Below are 18,204 nucleotides of genomic sequence, written 5' to 3'. Positions count from 1 at the left end.
GCCGATCGAGTCTGGCTCAGAGACAGTGCAACCTAATTGTATCCGGGTTCATTTTAATTGGTATTACGTATTATCTAGAATGTTTATCTTTTTGTAGATGATGTCTGTTTGCACCTAATATGTGGTTTGCACCTACAAAAAGTACAGTCACCAGTAAAACCGTGTTACACTTCCTTACATAATAAATTTGTTTTTTCAACAGCGGACACCATGCATCAGTTCGCGAACGCCAACTGGAAGCAGCTCATGGACGACCTTGCGCCGCCAGTCATCAAGCAGATCGTCCGCACGGGCGTCAAGGCCATCAACAAATTCTTCAACAAAGTCACAGCTCAGCAACTCATTAATGACTACCCGCATGATTAATTGCAGCTTGACGAAATATATAGACGATCTCTTGAACATAGTATATTTCGTTGACTTTACTTGTTAGACCTTTTAGTAGGACAAGGAAAGTAGGACATTTCTTGTCAGGTCGAAACTTTATAGAGCCATATGTACTGAAAAACGTACGATACACGTGCGAACAGGAACTTAGGCTATTTTTATTTGTTAGGACAGTTAATTATTGTCAAGTGGAGCAACATTGCGATTCAGGTATAAAAGCTTCGTTTAGTTCGAATTAATTTAGGCCAAGTAATTTAGATATGTACATTATGTATGTATGTATGTATTAAAATAACTACCAAGTCTCCGGACGGAACTAATATATAATTGTGATACGAGGCAAACGAGCTGATAGGTCGTCTGGTGGTAAGATGGGGATGATGATGTTGGATTTCCCTCATTTTTTTGAGCCTACATTTCTTAGCTTAACTTTCGATATCGAATATACTTATGTCCTATTAATTATTTTAATTTAAGATAAAATAAGTATTAGTGATATTTTAAAAATTGATTGTGTTGGGGGGATTATTATGTACATAATTTGGATATTAATGTATGTAAATATATACGTTGTATGTACCAATGTTTCCAAAAAACAAAGAATACAAATTGAAAACAGAAGTGTTATTTTATTTCCTGTACCTAGGTATTGGGGAAACAACAGACATGTACAGATAACGAAGAGGATATACATATTATGTATTAGGTATAAAAATCTACATCCTAAATATGATGCGAGTAATGCCCACTTAGGCTTATTAAGTTATCACTTGTCATGAATGATTACGTAAAACGAAGATCGGAAGGATTATGATCACAATACCTGACAAAAAAGACATAATTATGCAAGAATTACAAGACATTTTACTAATTTCAAGTACAATATTTACACATTTCAAGATGAACTTTGCAATATTCTTGTAGGCAATTGTACAACATCCAATACACTGCTATTTGAACTGTTTGAGGACCCGCTGCTAGTGGTAGAGAATCCACGGCGGCTGAACCCGACAGTCGGGTCCGTGGAACTGTTGGACCTGGGGAAGAAGGAGTGTCGTTTGTACCAGACTACCCCCCCTAGGGCTGCCAGGAGAGCCACAAGGCCTATTACCATGCCAGCTATGCCGGCTTGAGAAAGCGTCCGGGCGTTGTGCGATGAACCTGGTGAAAAAGTGAAATTAGTATTATGTAATTGACCAGTGACAGCGTAGGTCTACGGTTTAACTCGATTTGCTTTTTGTATGTCCGGATGTCCTCCTCTACAGGTGGCAATTCTCAATCGATTCTTGTGAAATTTTGCAAACTCCCTACAGATTTAACACGAAGGACTTACTTACGCGAGAAACGCGTAATATAAAATCATAAAGTGGCGTTAAGAGTGTTAAGACTTCATGTCTTGACTGTGATAATGACTTAAAGAATTATTTTCACTATCGCGTTTTCTAGGCATATGAAATGAAATGGAATGAAAATAGTTTATTGAGGCAAAAGCATTTACAACAAGGGTTAAGACAGTGGTTCCTAAACTAGGCCGAGCCTGTATCTTAGGAGCCATAGAGAGGTCAGGATTAGCTATTTCAATTTTAAGTTACACTGTAGTTTCTCCAAAGAAGTAATAGAGATAGGTAAAACTAAGAACGAACATAATTTTTAGTCCTTTAAAAGGCATGCAATAATTAGAAATACTAGTAACTACAAACTATATTTACAAGTCTGTTTCTGAAAGTGTATGTGTTTATGTATGTATGTATGTATATCGTACAGCTCACGAAGCTACAGATATTACTAGTAAAGGGTAACGCTGGCATAGTTAGCTTAGTGATGTGCAAGTTGCGGAAACTTTCCAAAAATTTCTTTCCGTCGGCACATCAGTAAGTTAGCTACACTTCCACAAATAATCTGTTGCCAAGCTGAGATAATAAAATATTACTTTTACATGTCCACGCAAATGTTTATGGATGTAATCATGCTTTCGGCATGATCATCGATAAGATTGTAACCGGAAACTTTACTGATAACTGAGATTGGCACTAATTACCTGCGCTAAAATTAAATATCATTAAAAAAACTGCATTTAAACAAGAAATACGAGTAAGTACTTCTTCTTTGTCCTACCCTTAGGTATTTCAGTCTATCTGGAGTCGGTTCTTCCCGTACATTTGCGCCAAAGAACTTAAATTACAATACAATACAATACAATACTCTTTATTGCACACCTTGATAAAATACAACAATACAAAACAAGGAAGAAACACGAACAAAGGTAAACAACAGGCGGTCTTATCGCTAAAGAGCGATTTCTTCCAGAAAAACTTAAGGTAGCGGAATTTCGGGTTGTCTGTGGGTTAATATTTTGCTAAGCAAGAAATAAGTACATAGGTACTATAATAATCCTCCAAAAACACAGTTCAATTATTTTTCTGTGCTACCTTTAAAAGACCCATGGAAATTTGTGCAATTGTCCTCTTCGACCCTAAGATTTTTAATCTACTCTGAAGATAGTCGAAAAAGCTGTCTCTTGAATATCTCCAATATATCCACGGATATGATGAGGCAAACAGGTAGCTATCTGAACTTTGGTTCCAGGAAACCTGGTGCCCTGGCCGAATGGCATTTCTGCGACGCGAAACGAAAACGAAACGCCGCGAAAGGTAGTCTTGCTCTGTCGCACCAATAGATGTATAGATATTTAACTACGAGCGTTTCGTTTCGTGAGCGTTTGTCCCATTCGGCTACGTACCCTGATCCAGTCTCCTCTTTCTCTGGCGAAGGCATAACACATACTCTTTTTTACTCCTGAATAAGTTTTTCAAGTCACTGACCACTAATATAGACTGTGACTATGATTCTAAGCAGTTCCCATTTCCCAAGGTTCAGGAGTGAGGATGCGGTATACTCTATGTTTAAGTAACTCACCGCTTATATACACAGTAACTGTCCCTCGCTTCTTGAGCGGCCCCGTCGACCATGGCGGCACAGGTCCATTCCCCCAAATCTTTACACTCCAGCACACCTCGGACACTGGCGATCAAATATATGAAAGAGGCGCGTTCCTAGCACACAGTCTAAGCTCGTGTAGGTGAACGCGTACCATGCTTGTATGAGTGACATATGACAGGTCGACTGTTCGCGTTTTTGACAGGCGGTAACTGTCAGGTAACCGAGAGGGGGTGGGCGGCACTTTCAGTGGGGAGCGGAAGTGGCCATACTGTATGATAATACTCTTTATTATACTGTGACTCCAGGGAACTCTCAGTGGGCAGTCCCTTCAGGAGTGAGGAAGTGGTATACTGTGTGTTCCAGTAACTCACCGCTTACACACAGTGACTGTGTCTCTCGCTTCTTGTGCTGCCCCGTCGACCACGACGGCACAGGTCCATTCCCCCAAATCTTCATACTGTAGCAAGCTGATGGTAAATGGTCTCTTCAGGAATGAAGAAGTAATATACTCCAGTGTTATTCAAGTAACTCACCTAGGACATACACAGTAATAGTGTCCCTCGCTTCTTGAGCGGCCCTGTCAACTACGGCGGCGCACGTCTATTCATCCAGGTCTTCATACTCCAGGGAACTGATGGTAAACGGTCTCTTCAGGAGTGAAGAAGTACCTAATATATTTTGGTGTTATTCAATTAACTCACCTAGGACATACACAGTAACTATATCCCTCGCTTCTTGTGCTGCCCCGTCGACCACGGCGGCACAGGTCCACTCCCCCAGGTCTTTATACTGTAGGGAACTCTCAGTGAGCAGTCTCTTCAGGAGTGAGGAAGCGGTATACTGGATACTCAAGTAACTCACCGCTTACATACACAGTAACTGTGTCCCTTGCTTCGTGAGTAGCCCCGTCGACCACGGCGGTACAGGTCCACTCCCCCAGGTCTTTATACTGTAGGGAACTCTCAGTGAGCAGTCTCTTCAGGAGTGAGGAAGCGGTATACTGGATATTCAAGTAACTCACCGCTTACATACACAGTACCTGTCTCCCTCGCTTCTTGAGCGGCCCCGTCGACCACGGCGGCATAGGTCCACTCCCCCAGGTCTTTGTACTGTTATGTAGGGAACTCTCAGTGAGCAGTCTCTTCTGGAGTGAGGAAGCGGTATACTGGATATTCAAGTAACTCACCGCTTACATACACAGTAACTGTGTCCCTCGCTTCTTGAGCGGCCCCGTCGACCACGGCGGCACAAGTCCACTCCCCCAGGTCTTCGTATTGGGTAGCACTGATGGTAAGCGAGCAGTCTCCACGGTTCAGCGAGCGGCCGGGCGTGAAGTAGAAGCGGTTTAGTATTGGACTGAAAGTAAGACAAATTTACCTATCACTTAGGTTTTTTTTATACCACGTCGGTGGCAAACAGGTATACGGTCCGCCTGATGGGAAGCAAGGAAAATTATAAAATTTACGCCTACGGCAGGACCAGCGGGCGACCATCTAGAACAAGAGCCGGCGTAGCCAAATGGCAATCGTCGACGCCAGATGCCGACAGAATGCAGTTTGGCTTTGTCGCGCGAATACGCAAGAGCGATAGAGATAGATAGCTACGAAACAGATATTATCGTGTGCGTTTGTGCATTCGGCTACGTAACGTACCCTGAGCTCAGTATTATATCCATACATCGGGGTTTTGGGAACGGGAATGAATTCGTGTATTTGTAACTTTGTTTATAGTAATTTGAATTACTGAAATATGTATTTAACTATGTAACTGGCTCTAAATGTACCTAGAAATGTTAAAGTAATGTTTATACCTCTATTTTATCGTTTTCACCATTTTTGGGCTAGTGTAGAATCATTCCCGCTCCCAAAACCCCGATGTATGATTATATCACTGTTTATTAGCGTGTCGCCTTATGCAAACGATCATTGAGACATTGACCGATTATCTGATATTGGCTGTATTATCTGATAATTACAATGTATATGGATACCTACTTAAAATATAAATGCAATTTTCAACCAAAAGGGTAAGTAATTGTCGGTTGTCAATAAGGCGCTTTTTCCATAAAGTTTCACTTCGAAATCAATCTTATCATCAGCCGACAATGGTCAGTTATCTAGTCGACCTTTTATTATCCACTCCCTACTCATAATTAATCATAATCAATTAATCAAATGTAAAAGTGCTTAGTCATGTGAGCGTCAGGACCCCTGGACCACTACAGATATTTGATGTTTAGTACATACTAAAATTTAGTACCTATTTGATACTATTTGGTACCTGAGTACATATATTTGGTACCTCCACTGATATCGAAAAATCGAGCGAATAAAGTGGCCAGACATTCTGACGTCAGGATGTCTGGATCTCTGGACCATTTTTGGTTTACATAGTTCTAGACAACACTACTAATTGATATCTTAGTCAATATTTAATACCTATTTGGTACCTGTCAATATATTTTTTTCAAATTTTTTTGGCGTACCAGAAAAAGTTATGACGGAATTTAAAGTTGTGAGCCCAGCCGTGGCGTTGAAGTATGTAGCGCCTGTCAAAAGTATAGAGGCAAATCCGCCTGCCCTCCTGCGCGCGTCAACTTAAATAGGAATTTAGTTTTAGGCACTCGCACATCATCAGCTACTGTCCCTGAGAGACATCTCCTGGCGGAGAAATTTGTATTGGGTTGGCACAAAAGTAATGAGACACTTGGTTTACGTTTTATATTTTTTATTATTATTACAATACAAAAGCTTAGTCGATGATGTAATCACCATTAGCATCTATGACTTCTTGCCAACGATCCGGCAAAGTTTGGATGCCTTTCGCCCAGAACTCTGATGGCTGTGCCTCGAAAAAGTTGTTCAACTCCACCTGTACATCATGGAAATCATTGAATTGTTTACCCCGCAAATGTCGTTTCAGGGCTCTAAACAAATGAAAGTCTGATGGTGCGAGGTCTGGAGAATAAGGTGGGTGGTGTATCGTCTCCCAGCGCAAGTTCTGCAGCTGTTGGCGAACGGTAGATGCGACATGAGGTCGAGCGTTATCATGTAGTAAAATTACAGTAGTGGCTCGTCTTCGTCGTTTTTTCTTGATAGCAGAAGATAGTTCGGTGAGCTGTGTTGAATATTTGTTAGCGTTTACAGTTTCATTGTGTAATAGTTCATGAAACAGCATGCCTTGCGAGTCCCAGAAACAACAAAGCAAAACTTTTAAGCGGTTCTTTTGACTCAGCTTCGGTTGAGTTGGTGGCGTTTCTTCTCGAGGCAGCCAAAAAGCATGTATCGTTCTCATAATAAATCCATGATTCATCTCCCGTAACCAGATCAGTCAAAAACTCTTTACGTCGGGGTCGCAGCAAAAGTGATTGACAGATGGCGACACGGACTGCACGACTGGCGTCGGTAAGGATGTGCGGTACCCATCGAGCCAAAACTTTTCGATACCCAAGCTCATGCAGATGGTATGCCACAGCGTGGTGACTGCAGTTAAGTGCTTCCGCTAATTCACGAGTAGTAGCATCAGGATTCGACTGTAGTTCGCGGCGTAAATCGTCATCATTGAATGCAGGTGGTCGCCCTGAGCGTGACTGACTTTCAAGGCTCCTGTCTCCTGATTTAAAACGGTCAAACCATCTGGACACCGTGGCATGGCTTGTACTTCCAGCGCCCAATGCAGTGTTGATATTGTCAGCCGCAGCCCGCGCACTGTGGCCTAACAAGTACTCGTATAAGTAAAGTGTTCGAACTTGTCGCTCGTCCATTTTATTTCAATCTAACTAAACCAATCACGAGGGCGGCTTTATATACCCTCACATTAGAAGTACCTAGAATGTTCTACAACATACTAGAATATTATCGAAAACAATTAACTTAAGAAAATAAATGTATAGAGTTTTGTAGAGTCATTACTTTTGTGCCAACGCAATAAATCAGTTTACCCTGACCTGACAGCCGGTCATTTTTGCGACTGTTCAGCAGCTGTAGCTGTATGGCAGATTTGGCGGCATTGTGGTTGTAGGTACTGATAGTAGATGATTGATTTGATGTTTGTATTTATTCAAAACAAATGTTACCGAAAGCAGTGGTTTATTTATATGATACACCCCTATAACGGAGCTCGTGGACTATAGACTGGTCCACATCATCAAAATACATCCTATATACCAATATTACCAATGACGCTGTTAATTAACAGTTTATGCTATTTCTCCCCTAGAATTTGCCCAACTGTTGCCACGTGTTTAGGTCTCTCAGAAGGAAAATGGAAAACTAGTGTAATTACACTAATTACTTTTATATTTCGACTATATTAATGCCACTAGTCAGTAGAGATGATGTGCGAGTGCCTAAAACTAAATTCCTATTTAAGTTGACGCGCGCAGGAGGGCAGGCGGATTTGCCTCTATACTTTTGACAGGCGCTACATACTTCAACGCCACGGCTGGGCTCACAACTTTAAATTCCGTCATAACTTTTTTCTGGTAAGCCAAAAAAATTTGAAAAAAATATATTGACAGGTACCAAATAGGTATTAAATATTGACTAAGATATCAATTAGTAGTGTTGTCTAGAACTATGTAAACCAAAAATGGTCCAGAGATCCAGACATCCTGACGTCAGAATGTCTGGCCACTTTATTCGCTCGATTTTTCGATATCAGTGGAGGTACTAAATTATATGTACTCAGGTACCAAATAGTATCAAATAGGTACTAAATTTTAGTATGTACTAAACATCAAATATCTGTAGTGGTCCAGGGGTCCTGACGCTCACTTAGTCATGGCGCTGGTTTTCAGGACACCATCAGTAGGGTAAAACACACACTAAAACTGCACATAGGTAATCTAGTTTTACCACATTTACAGAAAGAAATAAAAGTAATGAAATGAAATATTTATTTTCCAAGTAGGCATATTACAATGCGCTTATGAACGTCAAATAAAGCTACGCCGGCTCTAACCCTACGCCTCAGCCTCGAGAAGATTTCAGTCCCCCCTCAGTTGGAGGGGGGTATCCACTATGGGACCGGCAAGAAACTCGGTAAGTAAGTAAGTACTAGTATAAGTTTATAATTGTCCGGTAACAATGATACTACGATTAATGATGACAATTCTGGTCTAGCGCGTAGTGACTAGTGACCCCGCCTCCTAAGCCGCGGTCCCTGGTTCTAATCCCGGTAAGGGCATTTATTTGTGTGATGAGTCATGGATGTTTTTCTATGTATATAAGTAAGTATATCGTCAACTAGCACCCATAGTATAAGCTTTGCTTAGTTTGGGGCTAGGTTGATCTGTGTAAGGTGTCCCCAATATTTATTTATTTATTTAATTGTCTATAAATGTCGCTGCTTATCCCCTAATTTTTTTTAATACCACGTCGGTGGCAAACAGGTATACGGCGCGCCTGATGGAAAGCGATCACCGTAACCTATGGACGCCTGCAACTCAAGGGGTGTCACATGCGCGTTGCCGACCCATTAGAAACTTGTACACTCGTTTTTTGAAGAACCATACTAGCGTTCGTGGGAGGAAATTCCTCTGAAACCGCACGGTGCGCGACCCTAAGGCCTGATTTAGACGGCGTGCGAACTCGCATGCGATTTTAGTTACATTGCGGGCTGTTGAGGGTACATACAATTTTGCACTGCCATCAAATACCGCAATGTAATAAACCTCGTATGCGAGTTCTCGTACCGTCTAAATAGGCCCTAATTCCACCATTCTACTCAAAATCTAGCATACTTACTTCTCCTTCGTAACAGTTTCATCGACGCTTAGCCCGACCGCATCAGGCGTCATGAACCGACAGTAATCCAACGGTCGAATCCCATTCGCCGTCCGACAGTACACAGTCACCGTTTCCCTTATAACTGCTTCTATCTCCTGATAGTTCGCTGCTAGGGGCCCCGTGACCCTCACGTTGAGGCGGTCAGTGACCTCTACGCCTACTTGATCGCTGGGCCCCATGTGACACGTCCAAAGACCAGCATCGGTATCTTTGGCGTGGGGGAAGGTTATCCCGCAGTCGCCCGCTTGGAGATTCTCGCCCGTGTACCTGGTGGGGAGGAAAAAAGTGGGAATTATGAAAATCATATGACAGCTACGCATTTATACATGTTCACTATAGGCACATCTCGGACACTGGCGATCGAATATATGAAAGAGGCGCGTTCCTAGCACACATTCTAAGCTCGTGTAGGTGAACGCGAACTAATGTAATAATCGTTTTCTACGAGGAAAAAAAATCCCAGTTTAAAACCGGGTAAGAAGAAAACAAATATTCATAGAAAACTGCAAAAAATAATGGTTTCCTACGAGGACAAAAAATCCCATTTCATAACCGAGTAAGCAAAGAAGAAAAAATATTCTTCGTAGAAAACTGCAAAAAATAATGGTTTTCTACGAGGAAAAAAATCCCATTTCATAACCGAGTAAGCAAAGAAGAAAAAATATTCTTCGTAGAAAACTGCAAAAAATAATGGTTTTCTACGAGGAAAAAAATCCCATTTCATAACCGAGTAAGCAAAGAAGAAAAAATATTCTTCGTAGAAAACTGCAAAAAATAACCGTTTTCTACGAAGAAAAATAGTTATTTGTTTTACAAGGGGGCAAAGTAGTTGTTTAACCGCACGTGCCAATATTGATACCTGAGCAAGCGAAAGATTCTAATATTGAACCGCGAGCGTAGCGAGTGGTTCAAAAAGTGGAATCTTGAGCGTTGCGAGGGTATCAAGGCACGAAGGTTAAACAAACTTTGCCACCGAGTGAAACACAAAATTTTTCACCATACCAACACGAACACAATACTGACTATAAAACATCAAAATAAATTAAATCCATCAATTTATTCAATATTTATGATTCAAAATCATCATTTATAGGTAAAATCTAGCAGCCAGATTAAGACATAGAGTTAAAATTTGTATGAAATTACTTTGCCCCCTTGTGCCCATAAAATGCAATTTTGCTATCTGTTTTCGAATAGAAAAAGAAAGCCTTTACCAGTTGGTGTGGTGAAAAAAATCTTATTTCATAACCCAGTTAGCTAAGAATTATTTTTCCTCGTACAAAACCAGTTATCAAACTTGGTTATCGTCGAGGAACAAGGGGTCCCAACGCGGTCTGGTACAAATAGGCACGGTGTCAGAAATCCTCAAAAAACTTGATTCTCATCAACCAGCGGGAGCGGCGTGTACTGTTCGCCATTAGGGTGCTGGAACCAGCAGTAGCGCAGCGCGCGATCCGCGCGACACATCACGGTGAACTCTTTGTCCAGTTGCGTGAATACGGTCGGTATCTCGGTGTCGTCCGTACTGTCCGTAGAACGTACTAAAAAAATTAAAATTTTGAAAAAATAACATTTTTTTGTGTACTTAACACAGCAAAAGGGAATGTACAGGTTTCTAATGGGGTGGCAACGAGCATGTGACACTGTTTGAGTTGCAGGCGTCCATAGGTTACGGTGACCGCTTTACATCAGGCGGGCCGTATGCTTGTTTGCCACCGACGTAGTATAAAAAAAACCCCCCGACCGCGACATAGTTTGACCGATTTTCATGAAACATGGTTATGAATACTAGACTAACTCCGCTTTTAGACGAAAAAACTAAATCTAAATCGTTCGTCCGTCCGTCCTCGTTTATCCGTTCCAGAGCTACGATACCACAGACAGACAAACATAGACAGACAGACACGTCAAACTTATAACACCCCGTCGTTTTTGCGTCGGGGGAGATGGCGATTAATAAAGCCTGGGTACATAGCCTAATGCACAAACGCTCACGATAATATCGTTTTCGTGGCTATCTATCTCTATCGCTCTTCCGTAGGTATTGGCGTGACAGAGCCAACTGAATTTCGTTAAAGATTGTTATTCGGCTAGGCTGGCTGACCAGAGATATATGACTATTTATGAGCTGTTTATTCTGTAGTAGAGTCAAGTGTAAAAATATGGGTGCGTACAACTTATCAAAAATATGTCCCATAGCACTTTATGTCGGCGGAATAAGGTCTCGGTACATATTTTTGATAAAATCGATACGTATTTTTGCACCTGACTGTACGCGGTAACAGTTCAGTATGAAGAAAATTGTTCTAATGAAATTCTGCAACATGGCGTAGTCATATAATGGCCCGTTTCTCGAAAGGTACAAGCCTTGTATTACAAGTGTGTTTCCATGACAACCCATACGATTTGACAGTTCGCACACTTGTAATACAAGGCTTGTACCTTTCGAGAAACGGGCCCTGGTCAGACATTAAATCCGATGAGAAGACATATTGAATTTAGTAGTATCGGGATAAAATAAAGAAGAGTGAAAATGTATGTAAAAAGCGAGAGTAAATAGGTATCTCATAGGTAAGCATCATGTTCCACCGTAGACCGCATCATCACTTAGCATCAGGTGTGATCGTGGTCAAACGTCTACCTATTCATACAAAAAAAAAAATGTTCAACGTAAATCAAATATTGCAAACGAGAGTATAGACGGCTCGACGAAGTGATTTAAAGACTTAAATTTGCAATATTCTTACGCCCAGAGTTACACGTAGGTAATATTTTTCATCACACTTGCAGTAAAAAAAATTGCAGTAAAGATTTGGGAGAATGATTTCCTAAAGCTTCCGCTGTGCCTGCTTGCAATTGCACATTTACTAAGCGAGTGTGATGAAAATGATATTCTAGTATACTTACCGATTCTGTTACTACTCGAGACGCTGATGAGGGCCTGTAGGGGCATCTTCTGTATTATTAACCCTTCCCACGCTTTCACTTCCACAGTAAACCGCCATGTTGCGAAGTCTATTCTATTCTGTTCTTACCCATTCTATTACTACTCGAGACGCTGATCAGCGCCTGTAGGGGCATCTCTGTATTATTGAGCCGTCCCCACACGTCTGCATTCCCACAGTACAGTGCACTGCGATATCCTGAAATCTATTATATTCTGTTCTTACCCATTCTGTTACTACTCGAGACGCTGATGAGAGCCTGTAGCGGCGTCTTCTGCTGTATTATTGAGCCTTCTAACGCCTGCACTCCCACAGTGCACCGCCATGTTGCGAAGTCTTGGGCCGTCGGCTCTTCAATGGTCATACCGCAATGGCGTTGGTCGAACCCTTGGCCGTAATAACTAAAACATACAGGTATGTATAGTCGGCAATAAAATAATATGTATTCGTTTCAATTGCCGAAACTATCTATTATACACGAATTATTGCCTGCATGTAGTTATTTATACCCATTATTTATTAGTCAAATGGACAGGCCCCGCAGCCGAATGGCATTTCTGCGACGCAAAATGCCACCAAAACGCCGCAGAAATGTAGTCTGGCTCTGACAATAAGCAAGAGCGATTGAGATAATAATCGTTTGTCCCTTTCCGGCGTATATTGATATGATGGAGAGGGAAAATGGATTTTATCAGTGAGGTAAGTATAGGGGTGGGGGGGCTTAAAGGGACAAACGATTATTAGCCGCTTATTTTTTAGTAAACATTTATCAATACTCCCCAGTATTGACTTTATTATAAGGAGTTTTAAGTATACAATATATTAGTTTTATTATTTTTAACATACATATTTTATAATAAAGATTAGTTTACGATACCTATGTGCACCGTCGCTCAGCCCGTCCATGACGTTGTAGCCGGATGCCGCATTAGTTCTCTGGAAGCGGCAGAAGGTGATGTTTTTCTCGGTGACCAGGATGTTGCAGTACAAGTGGATTTTATTAGCATTCGTATCGTGAATGTAGCCGACATCCAATCGCTCCGCTAAAATTAACAATGGTTTCTAAACTTTCGAACTGAAGATAGTCACAGGTCAGGCTCTTTAATATAACTGTTAAGATAAGTCATCAGTTTAGACTTTTGTAACTAGATTTAAGAGCATGTAAGATATTATCTGTTGGTAATCCATTTTAAAAAAAATTTAAAAGGCATTTTATTTTTGATTGATTATTATATCGACGGTGAAGTAAGTTAGGTTCAATTCAATTCAATTCAATTCAAAACCTTTAATGTCATAAACAACACATCGTTTTCGTACTTAGTTAGGAGTTCATGGTACTTCACCGCCGATATTATATTATATTATATTTTGACTATATCATGGATTTGCGGTAAAGTAACGCCTCCATCGATTGGAGATTTTCTGGCGTAATTAGATAACCCAAAACTTTTGGCTAATAGGGTGAAGTCAATCAATCAGCATCGTGCCGCTTTTTATGTATGAAGAATCGCTCGTTAGTGTGAAGACGCTTACGCATCAGAATGTTGAAAGCATGCGTACGCATGTTTATACAAACGAGCCATTTCTCATCCACTCCTCCCATCCCCTAAGCATACCTAAATAGTATAAATTCAAGAGTTAAAACTCACCTTCTACAGCAACCTGTCTCTGAACATGCAACTCATTAATCTTCCCCGGCAAACCCAGTAACACATCCCAGTTCCCCTTAACAGCGCGAGTGATCCGGTCCAGCGTAACTTCGCAGTGTCCAGGGACCAAGGAACTCTCGGAGGCGGGCTGGGCCACCATGCAGTACATGCTGTCTAGTGTGGTCAGTTCCACGTTGGCGTGGGATTGCCCGTCTTGGAGGGAAATGGGTGGAGCCGTGTAGGATGTTTTGTCGGCTGAAAGAAATAGTGAAGGGTATTTTTATTGAAGCAGAATGAGTATATAAGAGGAAGCCTGAGAGTAGCGCCAGTGACAGAGAAGTTGAGAGGAAGTAGATTAGCATGGAACGGGCATGTAATGCGGAGGGATGAAAGCAATGTTATAAACGAGTGGTAAATATGAAGGTGGATGGCGACAATGGTAGTGGAAGGCCTAAGAAAAGATGGATGGAATGTGTGAACAATGATATGAGAGTGAAAGGTATTAGTATGGAAATGACGGCTGACAGAGAGGAATGGAGGAAGATAATCTGCTGCGCCGACCCCAAATAATGGGAAAAGGGCAAGGGATTGATGATGATTTTTATTGAAGCAGCGGCTGAATTGAATGGTAAGCAATTTCCATCCCTGGCCTGAAAGACAAGAGTAGGGGAGTCCGAGAAACTTGGCCAGGTGGTAGATTTGAACCAGCATCTAAATAAAAGTGTCAAAGTGAAGACGTTTAGGTATTTATTAGCAAGCTCGTGTCCCTTCTTTAATGAAATGTTTCAGTTTCCCGCCTGGTCAAGTTTCCTGATACTGTAGTTTATCGGGTATACCTCGGCAGGGAGCTCATCCACAGCCGAATCGTCCGCGGGAGGAAATTCCTCTGAAAACGCACGGCGTTCATTTCTAAGGAGGGTTCGGGTACCGACGAATCACAGGACAATAGGTGGAACAAATTAGTCACGTAGGTCCTCCCGTCATCAGCACACCACACCTTCGTTACCTCTTCTTATCTTCGACGTGGACCTCGATCCAGCCCGAGATGGTCTGGTCCCCGGAGGTGGCGGTGAGCCTCCAGCGCCCTTCATCAGCGAATGCCACGTTCCGGACTCGGAGACCGCAGTTGCCGCTCCAGCTCTCAAATCTGACGGGGACACGTATTGCGACCAATCATCACAGGCCTTTGCGTCTATTGCAGACGATTTGCACATTGCTGTTTAAACAACGGGTTTGATGACTGTGGAGGCCGATTCACAATCTGCCACATTTTTGGCGGAAAAAAGTCATGTCACCGCAGGATCCAGACTCGGTTTTCTTTCTGCGAGACATTTCGCATTAAACCAAGCTTCGTCGCAGAGCCTTCTCCCCTCCACAACATGCTTTCGCCATTGATCACAGTCTTCAGCTAAGGTTTCCCAGGCTTGATGAAGCTTGTGACCATTATGCACATACCTACATCCTCGATGTAGACCCGCCCACACCAGTTATTCTTACCTTCGACGTAGACCTCGATCCAACCTGAGATAGTCTGGTCCCCGGAGGTAGCGGTGAGCCTCCAGCGCCCTTCATCAGCGAGCGCCACGTTCCGGACTCTGAGACCGCAGTTGCCGCTCCAGCTCTCAAATCTGATGGGGACACGGGACACATTATTGGTTATCGATTGACTACATACTGCATACATACATACAATCACGTCTGTATCCCAGAGGGTCAGTCACGGATTTCCATTTTCTATATGATCCTGACAAACCACTTTCGCTTCACGCACTTTAATAACGTTCCTCATACATGCTCGTCAGTTTTGAGGGAATGCCTGCAGGTTGCCTTGGATGTTGATTGCAAAAAAGAGATAGAAATACCTGTTGTGACAGCAGAACCAGATCGTGCTAAACTGTAAAATTTTTCATGGTCACCGAACGGAATTGTGAAATGTCAACTCCTGATTGTAGATACCTAATATGCGGTTATTATCAAAAGCTGTACCTACAACTGAATCAAGGAATAATCTTGAATTCCGGCCCCCGTCGCCAATGTGATGTCCTAAAAATACAAGATAAAAAGGCAAAGATGATGTTCTTTTTCGAGACTGCTGTACTTGCCTGCTGTCAGGTGGAGTCTTCACATCAAAGACTACTCCCATGGGTGTAGTGACCGTGCACTTGGGGTTCGGTAGTTCCTTCCGGAGCCTCATCAGCGCCTCGTGTCCTGCAGCCACCTGGAGGGAGTGAGGAACTCCTAACCCCTGCTGCATAGAGAGCAGGTTATCCAGGTGTATGTCGACTACTTCCTGGGTGAATGCATGCTGGATACTGAAAGCTGCAAAGGTGACATGCATTATTCACTTCAGTTTTTGGAGTTTTGGTTTCGTCATTAAATTGATTCGCGTGTAAAGTCATACCAGGGTATTGGCTGCGTTTTTTTAAATTTATTGGCAGAATGATGTTATCTATTGGGCACTGGCGTTGTGTCGAGCACTGGTATTTCATCTTAAAACATATCAAATGCAGTTATAATTTAAAAAACCGGCCAAGAGCGTGTCGGGCCACGCTCATGCAGTGTAGGGTTCCGCAGTTTTCCGTATTTTTCTCAAAAACTACTGAACCTATCAGGTTCAAAACAATTTTCCTAGAAAGTCTTTATAAAGTTCTACTTTTGTGATTTTTTTCACAATTTTTAAACATATGGTTCAAAAGTTAGAGGGGGGGACGCACTTTTTTTTCCTTTAGGAGCGATTATTTCCAAAAATATCAATATTATCAAAAAACGAAATTAGTAAACCCTTATTAATTTTTAAATACCTATCCAACAATATATCACACGTTGGGGTTGGAATGAAAAAAAAATCAGCCCCCACTTTACATGTAGGGGGGTACCCTAAGAAAACATTATTTTCCAATTTTTATTTTTGCACATTGTTGGCGTGATTGATATACATATTGGTACCAAATTTCAGCTTTATAGTGCTAACGGTTACTGAGATTATCCGCGGACGGACGGACGGACGGACGGACGGACAGACAGACATGGCGAAACTATAAGGGTTCCTAGTTGACTACGGAACCCTAAAAAGAGCAAGCACAATAAATTAATCACGATACAGTCTTAACAAGGTACCGGCGCCTAAGATGATCCATAGTTGTTTTTTTACCTTGTTCATTATAAATATAATTTTCAGTTTTGTTAATGGTACATACTAGCGAACATGGGCAAATAAATAAATAAAATAAATATTGGAGACACCTTACACAGATCAACTTAGGCCCAAACTAAGCAAAGCGTATACTATGGGTTCTAAGCGACGATATACATACTTAATAGATAAATACATACTTATATACTTACATAGAAAACATCCATGACTCAGGAACAATAATCTGTGCTCATCACACAAATAAATGCCATTGGGATTCGAACCCAGGACCGCGGCTTAGCAGGCAGGGTCACTACCGACTGAGCCAGACCGGTCGCAAAATTATAATTTAAGCTCATTCACACTTACAAGTAAGAAATGTTGAAAGTGGGCTATCCTCAAGCGCCTAAGCGCACATTCATTGTTTTAGAAGTTTAAATAATTTACACCATAATTTCAACCAAATGAATATACTTTAGTTACTTACCACCAAAGAATGCTTAACACAAGTACTTTTATCGTCATTTTAAAAAATCAAACGTAAGCACCAAACCACTGTAATATATCGGAACGCGCACTATATTATGTACATAAGCGCGGCAGACTGGTTGAAGACTGTCTACGTGTCTCATATCATAATTAGGTAGTAATCTCTATTGATGATCGATAGTAAGAGATTGATTAACTAATTCATTGTTCTTTTATCAATATGCAAGTAACTGTGTACCTAACTACCCCATAATAATGATCATTGACCATGATCATTGCAATTTCCTCGTCAAATTCGAAGCGTAAGGTTTTTACTTCATTACACCAATTCTTGATCCTTTACCAGTTGATTTACGGATGAGAAAGTTACATTTTATCCACAAGTGTGCAAATTCATTTATAAACATTGCACTTGTTATCTTTACCAAGGTGGTTGGGATGAAAAATGTGTTTTACTCGGTGGGAATTTTTCTTTTAACTTTGTCTCTTGAAACCCTCTGTACATTCAAGATTTCACTTTTCAAACCACTCTACACTCGTGCTTCGATATTCAAATCTTTTGATGCCTTGCGATTTTAACTTTACTCCCCTGTACCTAAATTGAGCACAGCTTGCACAATTGAGTTGAATATTATTGGACATTTGTACGTTCGTTTCGTTCTTCAGGCATTCAATAGTTACCTATTTGTTTTACAAGGTATTCAATATGGATACCCGAAACGAAAGATTTTTCGCGAGCCGAGTGGTTCAAAAAGTATATTAGCGAAAATGAGTCGTAGAGACAGAACGTTAAAACAACTTGTGGATAAAATGCAATTTTGCTGTTTTCGTCGTGATTAGCGCACGTAGAGACAGAACGACGTGTCGTGATT

The 18,204-nt window shown here is 41.5% G+C and overlaps 3 protein-coding genes across 3 annotated transcripts in view; 1 reads left to right on the top strand and 2 right to left on the bottom strand.

The window, feature by feature from the left end:
• LOC125228478 (circadian clock-controlled protein daywake-like) overlaps positions 1-1,008 on the top strand; it is a 46,486-nt gene extending 45,478 nt beyond the window's left edge. Inside the window, exon 5 of the mRNA XM_048133040.1 lies at positions 203-1,008. Coding sequence (XP_047988997.1) covers positions 203-366 — 164 coding nt within the window. The 3' untranslated portion in view covers positions 367-1,008. The remainder of the gene's footprint in view (positions 1-202) is intronic.
• On the bottom strand, positions 991-9,401 carry LOC125228476. Its single transcript, XM_048133039.1, has 3 exons — positions 9,075-9,401; positions 4,514-4,683; positions 991-1,548 (listed from the first exon to the last, which is right to left on the bottom strand). The coding sequence occupies exons 1-3, from the start codon at positions 9,293-9,295 to the stop codon at positions 1,283-1,285; spliced, it is 657 nt and encodes a 218-aa protein (XP_047988996.1). The 5' UTR covers positions 9,296-9,401; the 3' UTR covers positions 991-1,282.
• Positions 9,402-10,481: 1,080 nt separating this feature from the next.
• On the bottom strand, positions 10,482-17,451 carry LOC125228638. The gene is made up of 7 exons (XM_048133293.1): positions 17,331-17,451; positions 15,813-16,029; positions 15,208-15,338; positions 13,711-13,965; positions 12,939-13,104; positions 12,287-12,462; positions 10,482-10,657 (listed from the first exon to the last, which is right to left on the bottom strand). The coding sequence occupies exons 2-7, from the start codon at positions 15,962-15,964 to the stop codon at positions 10,482-10,484; spliced, it is 1,056 nt and encodes a 351-aa protein (XP_047989250.1). The 5' UTR covers positions 15,965-16,029; positions 17,331-17,451.
• Between the last annotated feature and the right edge of the window lie 753 nt (positions 17,452-18,204).

This window comes from Leguminivora glycinivorella, chromosome 8 (genome assembly GCF_023078275.1).
Source record: "Leguminivora glycinivorella isolate SPB_JAAS2020 chromosome 8, LegGlyc_1.1, whole genome shotgun sequence".
In the NCBI taxonomy this organism is placed as follows: Eukaryota; Metazoa; Arthropoda; class Insecta; order Lepidoptera; family Tortricidae; genus Leguminivora; species Leguminivora glycinivorella.
The sequence above is the reverse complement of the archived record's forward strand: the minus strand, read 5'-3'. Positions and strand labels throughout refer to the sequence as shown.